Source organism: Strigops habroptila, chromosome 8 (assembly GCF_004027225.2).
Source record: "Strigops habroptila isolate Jane chromosome 8, bStrHab1.2.pri, whole genome shotgun sequence".
Lineage (NCBI taxonomy): Eukaryota > Metazoa > Chordata > Aves > Psittaciformes > Psittacidae > Strigops > Strigops habroptila.
The window spans coordinates 35,572,511-35,594,414 of NC_044284.2; the positions used below are offsets into that span (position 1 = coordinate 35,572,511).

The 21,904-nt window shown below is 40.4% G+C and overlaps 1 protein-coding gene across 5 annotated transcripts in view; it reads right to left on the reverse strand.

Moving 5' to 3' along the window:
- DIS3L2 (DIS3 like 3'-5' exoribonuclease 2) overlaps positions 1-21,904 on the reverse strand; it is a 198,530-nt gene that overhangs the window by 134,168 nt on the left and 42,458 nt on the right. For all 5 annotated transcript variants that reach the window (XM_030496021.1, XM_030496023.1, XM_030496025.1 and 2 more), the window contains one exon: positions 3,816-4,050. In XM_030496021.1, the coding sequence (XP_030351881.1) occupies positions 3,816-4,050 (235 nt within the window). The remainder of the gene's footprint in view (positions 1-3,815; positions 4,051-21,904) is intronic.

Here is a 21,904-nt window from a genome sequence, read left to right on the forward strand (position 1 = left end):
TCCAACTTTGACAAAAAAGACCTACCTCCAGTGACCAAAACTTAACATTAAGACAATCTAACTTCAGAACAGGACAATATTGCTCTTTGTGTAGAACAGCATGCTGGAGAGGAAAATGGCTCATCACTTCCTAGGTCAGAGACTTTTCTGAAGATAATCTTTAACCCAACTTCTCTGCAATAAAAGTTCAGAAAAGCAGAGCAAACTCATTTGACCAGGACAGCTTCTGGCAGAGTGACACCAGTTATGAACTTTTATTTAAATATCCTTGAGCAAAGCAAGACTGACACACTTTTACATGCACAAGATCTTTCAGAAAGTTCATGGGCTAGGAATTAGGCTGAATGTGATAGTTTCTCCACTTCTGTGGACTTCCCTTTTGTTTATCCCATCCCTTCTGGGGTCTTAGGTAGAGAAAGGCAGGAAGCACAACTCTCAACTGCAGCACTTAGTGAAGACAGGTCTAACATCAGCGTCTCAGCCTGCAGCCCCATGCATAACAATTTCAACCAGTTTGCTTTAAGCTCCACAGAGGCATAGGAAGCCCAACATACAACGACTTCAGGGAAATTCAGTCCACTCAAATCTGGGCTGTAATCAGTGAACACAATGTTTCATGCTTCAGAGCTTCTGACAGCAAGGGCCAACTTCAAATTCTTTGCCCCAGCATGTAACTAGAGGTGGAGACGGTGACTGTGTTCTGAACAGGAACAGAGTCACAACAAGAGATGGGACAGAGGCCAGGGTAGAAAAGAGATCCCAGAGTGACCCAGAGTGCTCTTATTTGAATGACACGTCTACTTTTGTTCTTCATGGTTCATTCTAACCATCAGCAGCAGAACAAATGAGCCAGTAACAGAGATATTGCATAATTCTACTCCTCTGTCAGAAAGGACAAATGCCATCTTGCAACTGAGAGGCAGCAATCTGCAGACTCTGTGTACATGCACAAAGATTTGAGCATCATCTCAACACGTCTCTGGTTTTTTGCCCCAGAATGAGTAAAATTTACATTTGATTCTATTAGAGTAGCTGTGGATATTTTTTACCCCCAGAAATCTGGTGGGGTTTTTGTTTAGTTTGGATTTTGTCTAGGTCTCTTATATATACGTGTATCTTTTTATACATATGCACACATACCAGTATGCACATACATACATAAAGTGCCCATTAGAACATGATAGGCTATTTCTTGATTTTATTTTATTAAATATGGCATCTTTGTCCCGCTTGAAACCTTCAGTCTTCCCAACATTAGGAAAAAAAAGAAGAAAGCCTATCACAAGTGCTCATTTAAGAGTTGCACTGGCCACAAATTATTTCTTTTGCTCCCTTCTGTGCATGAGGCCATGCGATAAGTCTGTGAAGGCCATGCGATGAGTCTGTGTAACAAATCCCACAAAGCCATGCTCTCAGCGAATGTAACTAAAACACTGGTTTTGGTGGGTCAGCAAGAAATCCCCCCATGTGATCTCATCTCACATCAACCTCTCTGTGTTTTGCTGCAATAGTTGTCCCCAGCAGAAGGGATGTAACATAAAAAAAGACTCATATACAGTCAGCTTGAAAGGAAAATTCAACAGGCAGCATCAGCCAAACCAGCCCTCCCAGGGGACGCCCACATTACGCACAGGGAAGGGCACATCCACTCACCAACCCTGCAAAGCACTCTTCCTCCTGATGCTGGTACCACATTCAAGTGGATGGCCTTAGGAAGTCCAGCAGATATTACCCTCTAAGGCTAAGGTCTGCCTTGAAAAACTGTATGGTTGGTCCTTTTAAAAAAGCATTTTGAGCCACACCTGTGGAGGCTGAATTTGGCAGGAACTTTTCTTTTTTCATGACAGTTATCACTGATGCTAGAATAACTATAGCTATTTTCCAGGCAAGACTTAAAATCTGGATAAGTGACAATATGAAAAATTGCATGAAAGACAGGAAACAAGCCAAAGCAATCATCAACTGCTCAAAAACACCTTCAGAAAAAGCAGCATCATAAACTTTATATGTATAAAAAAAGAAGGGCATTAAAAAGCAGAGCAAGAAGAAACTAGAGAAAAATCCATATGGGTTATATGGCCAAAGAAGCTGAAGCAACTATTAAAAGAGGCGATAGCAAAATACAAACTCAGCAGAAATCTAACTGGCACATCCACACCAGCCACAAGGCTTGTTAAGGATGAACACAGAAAGGCCTTGAAAACAAAAGAAAATAGCTGGTTTAGGCAACTGCAATGGAAAAGTAGGTTAGATTTCAACTGTGTAGACAATAAGCTGATCTAACAGTTGTCCTACATATATTCTCCAAAGATAGAATTAAATGGCAAAAACCACTCAGATTAAGAGATAACCTGATAAACTCCAACACGGGTTGCTCCAGAGCATCTCGAGGAACTGCGATGCACCAAGTAATTCTCATCAAGCCTTTAACGCTAAAGCACAGTCATACACGTAAAGTAAAATACTGGCTCGAGACTATTTATTTTAGATGTTGGTGTCAAACTAGAATGTATTTCTCAGACTTTTAATTTGGCACTGCTATCAGACACAACATGTGACTAGGAGCATTTTAAGAGAACTGTTGAGTCAAAGTGGCAGCTCAACAGTGTGTAGCTATGATACAGTGTCCAACACTGCAAAAAAGATGACGTTAATAACTAGCTATGTAAAACAGATGGGTAACTCCCAACTCAAGCCCCATGCTGGAAAGCAATGAAACAAGATGGAAGTTGGTTCACATACCTTGGCAGTAACTCAAAGACAGTGGAGGTACCCAGAAGGAAATAGCATCACTAACTGGTGAGGTGGCAGCTGCATTCATAAGCTTAAACCAATGTTTTGTCATAAAAACTACACCACTTCCACTCAAATCTTATTTCCAGTTTTATTAACAGATGGGTGTGAGAAATGGAAGTCTACCAACAGTATGAACAGAGATCTGTGCATCTTCAAAAGCAATCTCTCAGGAAAACACAAGGTATTGATAGAACAGCTTTACAAACACCACCAAGATCTGTCAGAGATCAACAACTACTTCTGTCTTAAGTTACTGCCATTTTTTTTTTGACAACTAGGGCAGACATGAAGAACGCACCAGAATATCAGTCCTGGCAAATTTTTCACCAGCAGCTGAAGGCACATGTTAAATGTGCCAGTTGTCAGAATCCTTTCAACACACAGCTCTTCAGGAAAGGATTTAGTACTAGAAAGGACATGCAAAGAGCAGCATAAGCACAGTTTGGGACAAGGGAGCCTATTTTATTTTGCCCTAAGCAACACTTGATGGTTTGGATGGAATTCAGATTCAGAATAAAATAGGTTTGCCTTCAAAACAGATTGCATAATTGGCTTTAGGTTTTAGTGCAATTTTCTTTATAAATGGACCAAATCTTCAAGTTGTTCATAACTCAACTGTTTGAAAACAGCAACAAATCTAACTGCCCCCAAGGAAATATATTCTTATCCCCAGACTGAGACATACAGATTGGCCAGCCAAGCTGCAATGAAGGAAACTGCTACAGCAGCATCTTGAATTAAACAGCAACCAGCAGTCCCCAGACAGCCCTGAGAACTGCAGAATCTAAAGGTGTGACTTCTGTTTCATAGATTTACTTTGCATCAATCAAAACTACATAAAATGCAGTCCTTAATATCCATTTAAAACTATGAAGGCAATTTAGCAGAAAGGGATAGGAGTGATAAGGCATTAAGCTTTTATGCCTGTATTTTATATCTTGCAGCAAAGGAAGACAACAAAGTAATACGTCAATAGTTTGCTCAAATAAAGGTTTAAATCAGCAATCTGATCTACTCACCCTTTTCACCAGTATCCAGTAATAGTTTCTTAATGTCATCTGTCAAGATATTCTGCAAGTGGTCTTGTCCATGCTCTGCATCATTATCATCAAACTGAGCTTCTATAATGACATCCAGACTTCTAGCATCGCCTTTCGCTGCCTCTTGAGGAATGCAAGTGCCCAACGTATCCTCAGGGACATTTGATTCATGCGTGGCTTCTGTTTCTTTGTCACAACCATCTGGCTTTATTACCTGAAGGAGCAGAGGATTAAAAAAAAAAAAAAAAAAAAAAGAGGCGGAAAGCTAAATCACTGGACTGAAGAAAGAAAACATTATCTTTCCTTTCTCATCTGCATCCCCAAGGAAGTGACAATGAATTGTGGGTGGCTGGTGACACGCTGCAATTGCCAGATAATTAGCTACAGATATTGCACAATTGAAAAAGGTACCTCACTAGGATAGTGAACAGCATAGCTTTTACAATACCTCAACTGTGACAATAATGTATCCAAAGCGTATCTAGAGCATAACCATACAGATCCTGCCAAGCCTCTAATCGGCTCTCCAGAAGCTGGGAGTAAGCACAGAGATGGAGGAGGATACACTACAATGTAATGACTTGCTTGGACCATTGTTCACCAAGATACATTAATCCTCCAGGGAAGTCCAAAAACTCAACTAGTTCCGGTGAATGCTGGGATCATGCCAAAACACATGTCTGGGAGAGCCCCCCAACACACAATTAGGAACAGACTGAATAAGCACAGACCAGAGAACACAGCACCCTGTGACCTGTGGAGGAACTGGACTGTGGCAGCTTGGTATGGCACTGAGTTTTACATTTATTTTAGGCTCCAGTCTTTTTGTTAAAGGCACTCAATCATTCCTGATAGTTATACAAATCCCGTAATTAAATTACCAAGAGGAATGAACTCAATTAAAGTACAAATTACTTAACCATTAACTAACTGATAATTCAGATAAGCAACTCTGACCATTGCTACGGATTTGGCCCCACTTTAGTGCAGCAATGGTACAGGGAGAGGAGAAACCATATGTGTAATTACATCATATAAAATCATGAAGGATCTATGTTCCAGTAAAGTAGGCACCAGAAGGCATACTTCATTTCATGTGACAAAAGGCAGAAACTGCTCCATCTCAGGATATAATGATCAAAACGGTTGACAACTTGGATACATATGCCTTTACTAGCATGCTTCATGCAACCAACAGCAAGTTGCAAGCACCTACCTGGCCCTGGAACCCTGATCCAGGTTTTAGTTTCAAAAGTGTTTAAGTTTCACTCACGCTGTGGTACTCCAGTGCAAGATTCAAATCAGCATGGAACAAGAAACAGCCTACTAAACATTAAAATCACAAAGAAACTGAGTGATTCCATTCCAATGCCCTCCCAGTGACTCAGCTCCTCTCCTGCTGGTGTTGGTGTTCACCAGGCAGGCAATTCCCTAGAGATCCTCCTCTACGGTCCCCAGTCCTCAGCATCACTAACCCAGTACATGATATCAGCAACTCATGCCACTAGCAAGGCAAGTGAAGGGCCCTTTTAAAAGATGCAATAATAATAAGGAAAAAACCTTTCTGGTAACATATTTTATAGTGACTACATATAGTCACTAGAAATAAGCATAAACAGCATCAACAGGTCGTAGCCGAAACAGTCCAAACATTCCAAGTAAGAAAAATACAATCCAGAAAACTCCACAAATTACTGTTTAGTAACTAAAAAGCAAACAGATCAAAATCAGATCTGTACAGGGAAGACTTCCACAATTTTACATATACAGAGCCACAGTCTTGCTTTTAAGCAGTACCCATTTCTTTGTAATCTCTTCACAATACATAACAGAAGTAAAATAAATTTTAAAACAAGGTTGAATTGAAGTCTTTAAAAAAACTCAGATGACATTACTTTGAACTCTCGTTACCTTCTGTGACTCTGCTTTCCATCTTTATTTTCATTTTTTAATATGTATATAATTTGTTACCATAGCAGATTTTGACTCAAACATTAGATTGTGACAAAAAGGAAAAAAGTTTGGCAGAAGATGGGAAAATGGCCGATTATTAAACCTGGCTACATTTGGTACATAAAATACTGACACACAATGGTCTGGGCAAGAACAGTCTATTAGATTAGAGAGCTGACAAGGCTCCACACGCTAGCAACTCTGCCAGTGTGCCTATCCAAAAGAAAACCAGTGTCAACACTAACGCTTGGACTGTACTATGGTCAGATGTGGATGTATTCAGCTCTTAAGTTTCAATTGCACCAGATGTGTGCAAGCGTGCAACTGCAGCAGGAGTCCATTTTCTTCAACCCCTTCAGGCTTTGCCTGAATTTCTTTCTCTCCAAGTTGCTCTTTGGAGAGTGAGAGATGTGTTTCAGGTGCTAAATTACAAAGCTTTCTAGACATAATGCAGTGAACAACATCAAATATATCTGAATATTAGGAAATGCTTCTCTAAAGATGCAGCACTGAAAAGCTTATGCTTGAAGAGTTTATGCTGCATTAAAGAAGGCAACAGATACGGATTTCTTTTTAAACGCTATGTGCTAAAATCGCCGTGCTTCCCCCCAGGCCAGAGGATGCACACTGCTGCCACTAGCTAGCATGATACTCCAGCTGTGACTACCCAAGTCCCTAGTCACACATTTCCTTATGGATTTGCAAATGGATTTTTGAGTAAAGTTTTCCAGAGCCCACAAAATCATGACTTCCACACAGCAGAGCAGCAAAATGTCCAGATGCTGGCAAGCATGGGCAACAGGATTTGTTTTCTTTTTCAGGCCAAGACAGATCATTTAGGCTGACCTCATACATAACAGAGCAGGGAATTTCACCCAAGATTTCTTACATCACACAAAAAATTTAGAGAAGCTGTACATCACAAGACTGGAAAGCTACATAAGACTTTACAAAATCAGGAGCTCAGTGGATACAATTACTCAATTTAAGATGATCAGAATTGCTGGCCAACATGAGCTCATCACAGAGATTCCAAAGAGCAGATCCTTCTGTATATGAGCAGCAGCAAATTTGACTGTGACAAAATAAGCACTTCCTATATGCAATATCTTGGAAACAGAAACTGATGATATTGCACCCTCCTATTTCTTATTATGCTTATTGAATTTTGCATACAGCTAGAACATATCAGTACCTATCAGAGATGCAAGGTAAATTAAACATACAATTGGCTAAGTCTATCATGTAGTCCTATGTGCAGTACAGAGCCATACTTCTCTGTCAAAGCAGCTAACTCTGCATGGGCCCAGGGGGAGGGGATTCCCCCTTGCTGCACATGCATGAAACGTATGACCATGCAAACATCCCAGGATGCATGGTTAAAGCCCCCTAAAGGACCTTAACTTCCTGGCCTGAGAAGTCAAATGTCTACCTTATGGTTCTATTACTTTCACACGCTCTTCAATAATTTTTTTATTATTTTTTTTAAGTTTTAATAAGCATTTTTATGAAAGTCAATTGCTTATTTGAATGTCTGATCCTTAAGATAGTGCCTGAATAAGTTTTCTTCCAGCTTTAAACAAACATCTATCACTCAAAAAGCATCAGGTTTCTGCCCCATAGTGATTGCTTTGTAAAGTCATAGCTGACTGAACACAACATCTTTGAATGAAAATCCCATTTCAACCAAAAATATAATAAAAAACAGCTAGTGCGCAAGAACATCCTGGCATTGATACATACATTCTGGACAGCAGAGTGATTACCTCGCTGTATGCAGCCCCATCTTGAAGCAGCCATCAAATGAACAATTGTCCTTACTCGGGAGGAATTTGTTCCAACATAAAACTGAACCTGGAATCTGTGCACCTGCAAGCACAAGGATTACCTCTTGAGCTGCAGGAGAAACTTTTCTCTGCTAGAAGCAATCTTATATCTGTCCTGTTAGTTCCAAGCTTTTCATAGACTTTCCACCCAAGCCTGACATCCACACGTGGACAAAGCCCAGGCTTGTTCACTCTGAGATCAGGTATGGGGTTGTTGTTGCTGCCTCTTCAATGACAACAGACAGCAATTTATATATTAGTCTATAATCTCAAGCTACTGAACCAGACCAGTGATTTTCAATCACAATTAAACTATTATTCCCCAGGCTTTTTCCAATAAATGCACCAAGTCCCCAGAGTGTTTAAGCCTGACACTAATAGGTTTGCTTTTCTTCCTTAGTCATCTATGATCCAAGCAATCCATGAATCCTCATAGATCTGAAGATGTGACACGGAGGTCTGCTGGACCAGACACAGTTGGATAGATACACCTTGCAGGCTCATCTTCACTACAGCTGTTTTGGACAGAGACTCAATAAAAATTAAATTCTTCATCCCACTCAAAATGTTAGTATTAAAAAAAGTATTTTCCTAAGGATAGGGGAGAAGAATAGCGATGATATAGCACAACACCTCTTCTCTGCAAGTCAGTCAAACCCCAACAAAATTCCTCATAACAAGTAATCAATCTCCAAATCTGTAACTTACCTAAAAAATTTTAGAAGTGACAAGCTATTAATAACTCTTTTCATTGGGGCAGACAGATAATGCACAAAGAGGCTCCTCATGCTGCTACAGAAAGGTGCAGTAGATTCACCAGTGAGTAGAAGCTGAAGGCAGAGTCATAGCAAGGCAGGGAGCTCACATTAAACAGGGAGGACTAAACATGGGAACAGCTATAAAGAAAATAAAGTCTTCTGCCCAAGACTACTTCTGAGGTTTACAAACCAAGGTAAGATGCCTTTCAGCTATAGACAAGTTATTATGCTCAATACTGAGTAGTGAGACAAAGCTTAGGTGAGAGTCGCCGGTTCTCTCTGCAGTTGAGCCCTAGTTAGGCAACAAGTTTGAGAAACAGAAACAGGTTGAAAGCAGTTATTTCAAAAGACTGCTAAAAACAGGGGCTTTGGACCAAATTACCGTCTCACCGTTAAAAAGACCGTTGCTACCACAACACTAATACAAACACCACATTTCATACCAATACTGCGAACACCTGCATCTATTAGTCTCCCAGCTTTTGCCATATTAAACAGGCTTCACTTAAAAGCTGGTTCCCTAATGTTCGCTCATGACGGAGTAGGAACAGAGCCTGGCTAACATGAGGATGCTGTCACAGCTCATACATACACACTAGAGCCAAGCCACCATAAATATTGCAAGGAAGGGCTTTGCTCTTCTGAAAAGAGCAACCAAACAAAGGCTGGCTTACTCTAGCTCCTTCTTGGACAAAGAAAGGAAGGCACTTCCAATAAGAGAAAAAACACCTGTCACTAATCTTCTCTTTATAATCCCACATACACCAAACAGCTCTGGAAAAGACGACATCCCAGTAAAGGTGACTAGTCTCAGTAGCAGCAGTTACAGCATTATTTTTAAAATAACAATAAAGTTAGACTGGGTGGGGTTTTTTACTGTGGTTTGGGGTTGGTTTGTTGGTTTTTTTAACAATCTTTTTTAATTCTAAATCACTAGAAACACACTTACTAACAGCCCACAGGATAGCTATTTTATATTAAACAGCACATTACAGTTTACATTCCAGGCATCACATTGGGTGTGAAAATCACACAAACATCCAAACTAAAATCTCTCCCTCTTGATTAGGAAAAGGCTACTTGCTTCTCCCCAGTGGGTTCTGTTATTCCCAGATAGCACACACGGTTTTGTCACAGCAGTTCCTACAATATGCCCACCAAATCTATTGTATGCCTGAAGTGATCTCCCCTGCTCTCACCAGCATCCTGCATCCTCTCTGCTCAGACTAACCTGCAAAGTGAGTTTTTACTGCAGAGTTAATTCAAGTAATCAGACTGATCATCCAGGTTTGGTCCAACCCAAGCAGACAGCCCTACACTCACGCTTGTCAGAGGAGCTGCACAAGTACCAGAATTACTGGCAGAAAAAAATAGAAAAAAAAAAAAAAAAAACCACAAACCAAACCAACCAACCAACCAAACAAAAATCAAAACAAAACAAAAACAAAACACCAAAACAAAAGAACAAAAAAGAAAAAAGAAAAAACACCAAACCCCACCAAAACCAAAAACGTATCTCATGACTTCATCCTGCTTGCACCAATAAACCCGATTCCTGAGCTGTTCGCTCATCTTCAGCCTTCAGGCTCTACCTAAACACCACAGGTTACAGTGCGTCCCGTCTAAGACCAGCTCAAGTCCTTTTCCTACCACCTTGCACAAACAACAAGAGCAACAAGTGGAAAAGCATCAACAGGGAAAATTCTCAAGACTGACCTTTCTGAATGCTAAAGCCAAAACAAGAACTGTCTCCTCACTATGTATCTCCCCTCCCTATCTGGTCTCTGACCTATTATTTGCCTCTGAAAGCTCCCCGCTCACCTTGCCCTGGCCCTCATCCCACACCTACAGTCTTCTTCCAAACATGTTTATCAACACTTCATTATCACCAACCAGGAGACAGTTGCCTCTACCCCCACCTCTCCTCAAGAAGTACTCCTGCCTTCATCCCCTTCCTGCAACTTCTTTGTGGTCTCCCCAGACCCATCTCTCTCAAGTCTGGCTCTTGAACCACCACCTGTAGGATACATAGTCCTAGGATCAGGACCATGTTCCCATGGGTTCGTTTCACCTGGTTCTCCTAAAAGGATAAGTTAAACAGCTCCCTCTGTACGCTCCTGCCTTTTGAACCCTCTAAGAATTGCAGAGAAGCAGGAAAAGAAGTCGTCAGAAGCAGTTTTTCCCTGCTCAGCAGAGCTACCCCACATGCCACAGCACCAGCGGCGTGGATCACACCACTCCAAAACTCCAAAAAGGAGCCACTCTGCAGCCGGCAGAGGAAATATCTGAGACAGAAGTGGATCCCTTGCCCCAGGTTGCTTTGAAAACAGAGCTGGTAAAGGCTCATAACAGGTCACTGGTAGGTCTGTACAACCTTTCCCAAGAATGATTTGGGAATACCTCTGAGAGATCTCTTAGCTTAAGGGGATTCACATTTCAGATATTTCTGTGATATTTAGACATGCTGAGGGTAATGGTGTCAAGAAGACAATGGGCAAGGACAGTTTCCCCAAGGAGGCAAGTGCGTGCTTGCAGGAAACACTGTACAATCTCCTTTGTAGACAAGCCAACGTGGTAAGGACTCCCAACAGCATTACAAAGAGCTGTGCATGATTATAGCCAGATCAACAAACTTTGTTCCACACTTTCCACTTCTGCTGCCACCCCTGGGATTTGATTTGGTGCTAAAAAATAGCCTCTATTTTCAGAATACCTACTGCTATCGCACTGACCTTCCCACACACAATCCCCAAAACACAGGAATCCCTGGAGCAGAAGCGACACAGCAAACACCTTGTCTCCCAACCACGGCTTCCCAACCCACACGCTATTCTTTTATGCAGCTTTATATTGTCACACTTAAAGCAGTGATGAATACTTAGCCACAGCCCACGTACTGTACGGCAAATGTCTCTAGTGAGAAAACTTTGACCCTGGGGAGGTGGAAAAGGTCTAGTTCAGCATCCAGCCTTTATCGACACCCAGGAATCAACTTTCTCCTACATACTCATAAAATCTGATGAGCCTCACACAGTTACAAGCAAATTCTTTTCATAAAAGAGGCCCTTAAAACTGGCAGCCTCCCTGCTGGACCCCAGTGAAATGTTCCTTGTACCTTGGGTCTTTGTATTGCCTGCTCCTCGCAAGACCTCCCACTTTGGTGCATCTCATGAGCTGTGTGTTGCACTCCAGGCCACAGTGAACTGGAAACAAGAGTGTAATGCACAGGGCCCAGCTATGAGGTTGCCAGAACATATTGGTTTGAAACATCGCAGAAAATGTTCGGCTCCATATTTTCAACAGTAGCCAGGAAGAAAATGCATGGAACAATTTCGAGAACTGTTTTTCAAAAGTCATTTAAATCAAATTATGCCCCATGCACACTGGCAGCAAAACCCTCTCTACTAACTGGAACTGGTTTTCTTTTCTTTGTGTGTGTGTTCTTTTCTTTTTGGTTTAACTTTTTTTCTTTTCTAATTGTCTCCCAGCCATCTTTTTCTGGTAATGTGGACAGGCACTGCAACACTACAGGAATGGATGCCAGGACAAAACCTATGATGCACAGTCCCTAGAATAAATCACTCAAGAGGGGTGGATTAGAGGAAGAGAGCAACGCAAAGTTACATCTTCAAAGGTACGATTCTCTGAAATCACTGGATTTTCAACAAACTACTGCAGAAAGATATCCAGTTTGTATCTGATGTAAAGAAGCAGACTAGCTTTTGGATTCTTAACCTCAAGACAATATCATGAATCAATATATACTTTAAAAGATGTAATTATTACACAGCGCTTTCATGTAATCAGAAAAGAATCTACTTGTGCTGAGTGTGTATCATTTGAAAGCTGCAATGCCAAGCAAATCCACACTGCTGGCTCACACAAAGCCAAAGTATTATCCATTACTGCCATTTTTTTTTTTTTTTAACAATACAAGTATGTATGAAAAACATATTTCCTGGAAACAGTGGTACTCTTTGAAGACTTATTCAACATTTCATAAACCAAACAAGCCTGCACCCGCACGTGCCTGTAAGAGGAAACTGGGTTGACAATGCAAACTAATCAAAATGTACTGGAAGGGCTATCCAAGATATTTGCATACCTATATCTCCCAAGGCTATACAGTTTTGAAGCTTTGTTCAGAACTGTGTAGAAGTTATTTCCCATGTGTCTAAGAAAACCTCTTGCCAGTGATCAGCACTTTAACTCATTGAAGCAGGAAACAAACCAGGAGTTAACACGTTGGGGCTCATGCCTTAAGCCCCCCACTTTCTTTTTTTGATCATTTTGATCTGCTTCTCTGAGTGCCATCTCCCAGGGGTCTCAGCCCTTCCCATATTTTGACACAATTTCAAAGCCCAGAATAATACACCTGGGAAAAAGCACACACTGTTCAGGAAGTACACAGGGGCCAAGAAAAGCAATAGAAATTTCCACAGTAACTTGCATTACTGGTTGCCAGTAAGCCTCTTATTATGAAAACCCATAATTGGGAACTGTCATATTACAGAACAATTTATGGAAGTTTTGAGAGTATATATGCCCCAGTGGGAACTTCCTTTGACTGCAGTGTTCCATCAGCCCAGGTCTGCTTATTTATTAGCACAGGGAGAAACGCATCAGGAACCTAAACAAGTGCTGAAGCGTCACTGAGACTCCCACTCTAGGAATGCTTCAGATAGTTCTTAGCTCCTTAGTATTTCCAGTCATCCACCTTTATGGCTGTATTCAGTCGACAGCTGGACTGCCCTATTTTTATTTAATTTTATTTTCTGCAGGAATATTCTTGCACTTATACTGTGATCAACTGCTCCTTTGAGGACACAGAAGGTAAAATGCAGCTGCTCTGGGCTGAGTGCATCCCACTTTGCCTGCCTCAATCCCATCAAATGAGCTCGGCAAAATTAGATCCTACTCCAATAGTCTCTACCCTGTCACAATAGGGAAACTGGCACCTACATTCATTCCTAAATCAGATTTCAATTGTATTAAAGTATGGCTCCAAGAGTAAAAGCCTCCCCCAATGCCAGCATGATACTATTAAAGTAAACCACACAAAACCAGCCAGTGATTCCTTCACAGATAGTTGTGTTTTGGTGTGAAGGTAAAGGGATTTCATAACAGTTGCTAGAGACTGCATCCCAGAAAACTTAAAAGACTTTTAGCAACAGAAAACCAGAATTCCATTTTAACACTACGTTTTCCATACAGAAGCCAGCACATATCATCTGCCAGAGTGGTTTCGCACTATGAGCAGCTCCATCCTGTAGGAAATAGGTTGAGACATCAACTGATGATCAGGTTGACTGTACTTTGGCATGCTGCACTGCACATGCACTGGCAGTTCCAGCCATGCACACCAAGACCACTGTGAATTCAGTACCTTCCCCATCACCCTGGGACAGGCACTGAAGAGGTTCCGTGTGCAGGAGAATCTGTGGCAGAACAGGGACAGTCACGGATTAAGAGGACCACCCAGAGAGCAAAAGAATTGGAAGAGATAATTCTTGCAAGCATGGTAAGTGGGGGGGGGAAGAAAATCAGATGATTTACTGGGGATAAAAGATAACAGCTTCCTCTACTGTTGGGAGCTCTCTGTGTCCCTTAAAGTAATTTCTGAAAAGAAAACAAGCTGTGAGCCAAATTTACTCCTTCACACTTGATATCAACAAATTCTGACTCCAGACAGAATCTCACTGCAACATACAGCATCAAGAGCCTGTGGAAAAGAGAAGAGATGACAGCAGAACATTTTGCTCAAACATGCCTGCAAATACACAGGCTGGGTGGGAAGGTTCCCCACCCGTCGCCTAAACCTGATACAAACCCGTTTATTTGGGCTTCCTGACTTACAGACCGTTTCACTCAAATGCATGGATGAGTCCTTGAATGCCTGGTTAGAAAGTGCAGGTGAGACTGCCTTCATATTAAACCACTATTGCAACCAGGAAATCCCAGACTTCCATATCTGTCTTAAACTTGACAGGTTCTTTATGAAATGCATAAGGAAAGTAATCCTGCTCTCAACCACCCGTGACTTTTGCTAAGTCATTCAAACCATCTTGCCTAGTTTGCACTACTTGATGCTGAGACATCATTCAGTTGTATCACACCTGGGAATATCATTAGAACTGCCAAACAGAAGCAAAATCATGAATGACTCCATAGTTATAACCATAGCACAAGTTTCAGGCACTTACTAATAAGAATTTTTGACAATTTGGTTATCCATGCCTATCCAAAATTATTTCAATACATTGGTCACAACATTTAAAACTGAAATTTCAATTAGTTTAGAACCGAATATCTGATTCTGAAATGTCTACATAGTTGTCTATTATAATAACATAAAACTAAAGTTTTAATAAAACCATCTTCACTGAACTTACCTCCAGCAGCAAAACTAGTTCACAAAGGTGCTCTCCATAACTACCTTTCTGCTGTGACCTTTTCTTGTTAGGTAGCTCCATCTATATACATGCAACAGCAAGGGTACTGAAGAACTAATCTCTTTTAAAAAGCGAATCACAAACCTGCCACAACAGAAAACATGCTAGAAGGAAAGGCACAAGAGCATGGTAAGTGGTCTGTGTCCAGGGGAGTTGGTATGTCTGTCTTTTCCTGCTGGAAGGCAAAGAAATGCCCATTGAAGGCACAGGTTCCACACGCCGCTTATCTGACAAAATGCATCCCTTTCCAAGGTTATTTGTTTTCTAGTTACGCTCAGTTGCCCCAGTCAGAACCAGGTACACACCATGCTGAGTGCTGTACCAACATTGTTAACGCTCAACAAAACTTTTAGGAAGTTTTTATTAAAGACAAAACACATTATAGGCAGGGAATAGATGAGAACAAGGCTACACACAGATTGCCTTTGAAAGGATCCCATCTTAATGGAAGTTAAAGCAAATTTAGGACCCAAAGTGTAGCAAACATGCTTCTTGAAAAAGATGAGTGATGCTCAGCATTTTGCTGAGGACTTATATTGCTGCGGTATTTTCTCTCCTTCTAGTGAAAACTAGAAGGAGAGAAATCAGAATCACCAGGTTTCCTCTTGAAATGGTGGCAGGGAAACAACTGCTGGCATTTGCGTCATATGGATCTGCTCACATTACTTAGTGACGAATCTTATTAAAAAGCAAGCACCTCAAGCAAAATGTCTATAGCTTAGTTTGCTTGCATTTACCTTTAGCAACATGGTATGCCTCATTAAATTTTGAAGCAGTGTTTATTAGAAGAGTAAAATGAATCAGCATCCTCCACGAGGCTTCTCAGCTTATTTTCATGACGTCAATATTCAGGTTTATTTAATCCAGTTTAAATATACATCAATTAAACATGGTCTCAGAGCATCTCCTGCAGCACTGAAAAATGCAGTAAATAGGAGTGGCATATTTTTACTTCTTCAGAATAAGATCTACCATTACCATAAACAGGATATATCTCACCTTTGCAACCAGCAATTTAAAAAGCCTCTCCCTGCAGTGAGCACTGGGAAGGTCTGGCCACCACAGAGTTCCTTGCTTCCTGATGCCATGTACCCTCTAGTCTGTTTTTCCTGCCTGGCAATGAACGCTCTTCTGTCAAAAGCTTTTTCACAGAATGAATCAGAAGTTAAGCTCAATCGTTATAACTCAGTTTAAAATTTAATGCAGTGCAAGGGACTAACACTGGGGGGGTTTCTGTTGTACTAGTTCTCCACAAGCTAAGTACCACTAACATGAGATTCCAGTGAATACTTCTCCTCTGTGACCTCAACTTACACAGCAGTTCAGGTTTTCCTTTCCCTCTCTCAAAATTCATTAAAAAGCTTTATTCAAGCTGAGATTTTTGTATACAAGTTTTCTGCCACGAACAAATTTTTACTACTGAGTTTTAAGCTTCTTTAAAAAAAAAAAAAAAATCCATAAAATTATAATGGAAATACTGACAGTGCCCATAAACACAAGTACAGAAACATTATTGCGATAGGTAGTTCCTATCCCATCCAAAAAGAAAAAGTTGGTCTCTAAACCAAATTGCACATTCATTCTGTAACAATGGCCAGTTATGAGATCAGTAAAACGATGTGCAAACAGAAATTCTGGGGATTTAAACACTGATGATGGCAGCATAAAGCCATCAACTTGGTCATTAAACTCTGCTTGTGCAAGATTATTTTTTTTTTTTTTAGAAGTCTTGAATTACTTCATAACTTATTTCTGCTGGGCAATCTCTTTTCCTAGTGGTCATCACAAGCTAAGTTGGCAAATCTTCGAGTCGCGCTTCCAACCCTAATACATTGGCCACTTCCAGAAAGTATTAATATAATGATTTATATTCAATTTTGTCAATTTTATCTCTTGGTTCAGTCTGCTGAAGCCCACCACTATACATGTGCAGCTCAGTCACACAAAAACTAGCTATTCCTTGCTGACAGACAAAAACTCTGCCATACGACTTCCCATGAGTTCTCCCTTCTGCCTCAGGATAAACTTTGTGTTCCAGTAAGAAATGGAGGCTGTACACTGTAACAAACTGAATCTCACAGGCTATACAAAAGCAACATTGCCTGGAAGAGTTATACCTCAAACAGGAAGAGTAAGTGTCCACCCACAGTGATATATTCCTCTTAATATTGTGGAACACACTTCCAATTTTCTTAACAAATATGCAGTGAACACCACAATGCAAAGTAGAAATACAAGAAAAATTATGTGCTTGGTTGTGTTAAGGAGGTACAAATTCAAGGTGCTGATGCGATACGCAGGGAAACACCACAGCGTCAAGTGTTAACTCTATTCAACATTCTTCAAAATGAATCCAGGAATGGCAAAATCCAGAAGCACAGCTCAAACACATGTGACTGTGAACTAGCCTTGACACCTGCTTATGTCATTAATAAAACATTTAATATATCCGAGGAACACTGGGTATCCTAAAGTGCCTTAACCAGCGCTGAAATGTGTTAGTCATCCAACGAGAACTCTCACTTCAACACTGGAAATTACAGAACAAGGAAATCAAATCAACCCTTTTACAAGGTAGCCAGCTCGAATGCAAAATCTGGACTGTGCTACCTGCAAACATTCATTACTAAAAATTACAGACTGGTAGTCCTTTTTACCAGAAAGGGACTATCTCTCCCTTGTAGTACATTGTGTGCAATTACTGGACACTGAGACAGGCAGCTACACTGGGCTTTCAATATGCTCATTAAACAAGCCCACGAAATTCAAAACTACTTCATACAGATCTGCTGAACTCAAAGCAATCTTCACTACTTCAATCTTCCCCTCTGGGTAAAAGTAAGTATGGGATGACATTCAATAATTTTCCTTACCTGAAAAAAGTTATATCAAGAATATCTACAAAGGTAAACTGTAATACAGTAAATGTGTAATGATAAATTGTTGAAGCAACTTTCCAAAAGAAAAAAGGCAAATTCATACCCAGAAAAAGGCAGGCTATTCCAGAAAACTGAGAAGAAAGTGAATTTGAGTTCATTACTATTATTTATGTATCATTTAATTAAGCTGTTTCTGTAACACCTTCTGTCATGTAACTTAAGAGATCTTGAGAAGCATATTCTTGAAACTCCACAAGTGACAGGACCAAATCTCAGCTCCATTTCTTCACAGGGAAATTTGGAAAGGAGCCTCTGGAAACAGTACCACTGCTCTGCAACTCACTAACTGAGTTTATCTTGTAAAAAAAAAAAACTTAGTCCTTTCATATACACACACTTTTAAGATAACAGGATTTTCTTCACAGCTTCAAGTTAGGCATTGAAGTACTTTGTTATGATTAGTTTTATCACATTGAATCCAAATGCTCTGGATTATTAATCAACTCTTCTGACAGGTCTCCAATAACGAAACATGCCATGCAGCTAACTATGACTCACTGTTCATCTTAAGCTGACAAAACAGAAAAGGAGCACAGGCAAGTTCTCAGATCCTACCCAGGCAGCCCACAGCTTTAGGAAAGCCTTTCCATTTGCTTTCTCACCAGCAAAGCCAGTGCATTTGTTGGCTTTCACATGGCAAACTTCCCACTTGCTTGCTCCTATTCTACCAGTTGATGACAGCTACCACATCAAAGGCTATTAGTACCCAAAGCATGTATGTTGTCTCAAGAGCTGAGAACATGTGAAAAGCAAGTTAATGCCCTCTCAAGTAAAACATTAAGTCCTCCACTTCCTTTCTGCTTAATACCTCCTTACATTCTCTGACTTGTTTTGAAATGTCTGTTCACCCTTCAAGCTTATTTGCTGTTTTACCATGTACCATGCTACACCTGAGCCACACCACCATTATCAGAAGAAGAAACCACTTCACACAGCAGTTTGCTCTTGGGCTGTTGGGAATCCAAATCCAGATCCCCCTTCTCCATTTGGGACCCACAGTCACCACTGTTTGGCTAGGTTGGACCCTGGCACTGCGGCATGGAGGATGTGTAGAGAGAAAGTAAATGAAGGAAGCAAGACAGGGGTAGAGACTGGCCATGTAAAGTGTTGAAGCATGCACATGCTCTCGCACCTCGGTCTATCCATTCTCACCCACAGACTAGTGAATAATGTACTTCATAACTCCTACCCCCACAATTACACAGCACTGAGAGAAGTCAAATGACACCAGGAGGTTGCACATTAGGCAATGGGAATAACTGCAGTTCTTGCTTAAGCAATTACAACAAGCTGGGAAATACTTGCTCTGTGCCATGCAACACCCCCCTGCACACACATGGTGCTTGGTGGCATCAGCAGCTCCACAGGGACTCGATGGCGAAGCACTCCCCAGGAACCCTGGCCTCCCTTTACTGCCCTTTTCTTTAAAAAATAAAATAAAATTAAATTTAAAAAAAATAAAAAAAAAAAAAAAGGCAAGCTTTTGCTGCATGTTGTAGATGATTAAATGGCTTTTACAGTCCCCGATCCAAAACAAATTAAAAGGGACACAAGTCCAAAAACATCCGGTGATAAGCGTTTGCTCACAGTGAAACAATTAAACGGAAGGATTTGTCTTGCTAAACACACAAAAGGCTATCAATAACCTACCAGTTCACACCATGTCTTCCAGCTCCAGGGAGGGATCGGTTTCCACTCCGTAACAACGCACCTCTGATGCCAGCCATGAGCAGACACGGCCAGTCACCTCCACCTAAGGCATCCTTCCTCTAAGGAGCACATTCAAACCAACTGAGAAAGGCTTCTGAAGAACAAAGGTTATCTGCAACACAAACTTGACTTCAAACCAAGTACATGATCAAACCTGCTTCTTGTAAAATCTTAATAGGACTTCACCACAATAAAACTAAGAAAGTTATTCAATTCTTAATTAATAATTTTCTAATTTGACCACATTTTAAAGTTGTATTAAAAACTCCCAGAAATTATTTTACTGCATTATGCACAGTCCTATGATTACGATTAAAACGTTCCACCCAAGTTATACAATATGAATGTTGTTCATAATTTCTTAAGAGAATATTGCTTTCTTTGCCCAGCACAGTCCATACAACCCCCATTTATCAAAACTTTAATCTAGGCAAGTTAAAAATTAAGCCAATAGTTCAAAAACTGGATGAAAACCAGTTTCACTTCTCACACCATTCACCTGTATGCCTCTTATTTTATGCTCTAATCATGACTTTATGAGCTGCTCCCACCAAATTTCGCTTCAAATGACACTGAAGCAAGCTATGAATTTGTAATTGAATGATGCAACTTAAACATTTAATAGCTTCAAAACTACCAACAATATAAAACAATGAGCCAGGATCAGCAAGCTCTAAAAGCACTGAGACCTGACCTAAAAGAAAAACAGAAAGTTGCTGTGGTGCTTTGAAATTAGAGGTCAAGGTAAATTAATACACAAACCAGTCTCACTACAGCCACTGTTCTCACCTGTATAAATATTTTGCAGCAAGTCATATATATGATATGGATATTGCCACAGAAGCACAGTGAAACATGCATGCTACGGCTCCCCAATACAAAAAGTAGTCTGTCTTATTTTTCTTTAATGATAAAACACAAGACTTTTAGAAGTAGAAATTACTCCAGCATAACCCTTGCAAGCTACAGTTCATGTAACTATACATTATCTGGGAATTTAAACTGCTCTTGTTCCTTTGAACAGTCAGAAATTGCCACACAAATACCAATGTACTCTTGACCTCCACAGGGAGCAGCTCATTCCTGTCTAACATGCCAACAACCGCTTAAGACAAAGTTTCTCCATCACTGGCCTAACACATTCATCTATCATATCGAAACTGTCACGTGCACTTGTATGATTTAGTAGATTCTAAAGGTATTCACTTTTAATGAATATTAGCTTTTCCAAAGCAATGCCCAAAAGTTGAAACACATCCTAAGGATTCTGGGTCTTTCACCCCCCCAGCCAAGTAGAAGCACACATGTCAAGTTCTCATCCTGGAGTCACCAGCTGCAAAGCTTCATCCTTTTCAGAGAAGTCCTTCCAAAGGTACAACAACATGAAATGAAACCATTTCAAGACACATCATTTTAATTTGAGAAGGCTCACTGAATAGACTTAGCAAATTTTGTCCATAAAACACTGACTTCAAAACAATCCTCTAAAGTCAGTTTCCTGCACTCAATTCTCTAAGCTTGTAACACAGAAAGGTTGACTAACCTCAGCTTTTACACAAGCATAAATGTCCTGCAATGTGTAATGCATTAAGGCATGATTTAAACTTTCCTCAGAGAAAATTTTAAAAAATCATCTCTGTCTGTATTCACTTGCATTTACCAAAGACACATGAACTGGGATTCTCTATTCTCAACTCACTAATTTATCCTGTATTTACTTCCGCACAGTGAGAATATCAGGAAGATTGTGCTGGAAAAATCTGTCAGGTTTTGGGTAGAAGTTTTTTCACAACTATGTATCAAAGACAATTAATGCTGGGCAGGAGCAATATTTTTATTGCAAAGAAAAGGTTATATATACCTGCTAAAGAAATAAAGCAAGCTTCCCCTGGTACATCCTGCGAAAGAGAGGAGCTTTTGCTAAGCCCACATTATTTTTCATTTCAGAGCTGAGGGGATGCAACACAGGCAGGAAGATATTTATTCTGATGCTTTTCTGACTAACCCTAGAAAATAAATACTTGAGAATTTATTTTAAAAGTGGCAACAATTAATAAAGCAGCATCTGTGGCAAATTTAAAATTCAACATTGATGGGTTTAATCTCTTTTTTTTTTTTTTTTTATATCATAATCCTATAATGTAGGGTACATCCCGCCAGGGACTTAGCTGGAAAAACACTTTACACTGACACTGATGAACGCAGTTTAAACAAAGAGCATTTCCTTGGGTTTCTTGCTATCAGGACGCAAGAACCATGCTATACACCTCCTCACATCTGCAAAGAGGAAGAGATTTTCTCTTACAGACACCACGGCATAGAGCTGCTCACTAGAAGCAACTATTTGCTTTCATCTTGGTTCCTCACTTCACCCAAGTGACACGGATCAACCTCTGCAACCAGCTACTTTTATATAAGAAGTTAAAGCTG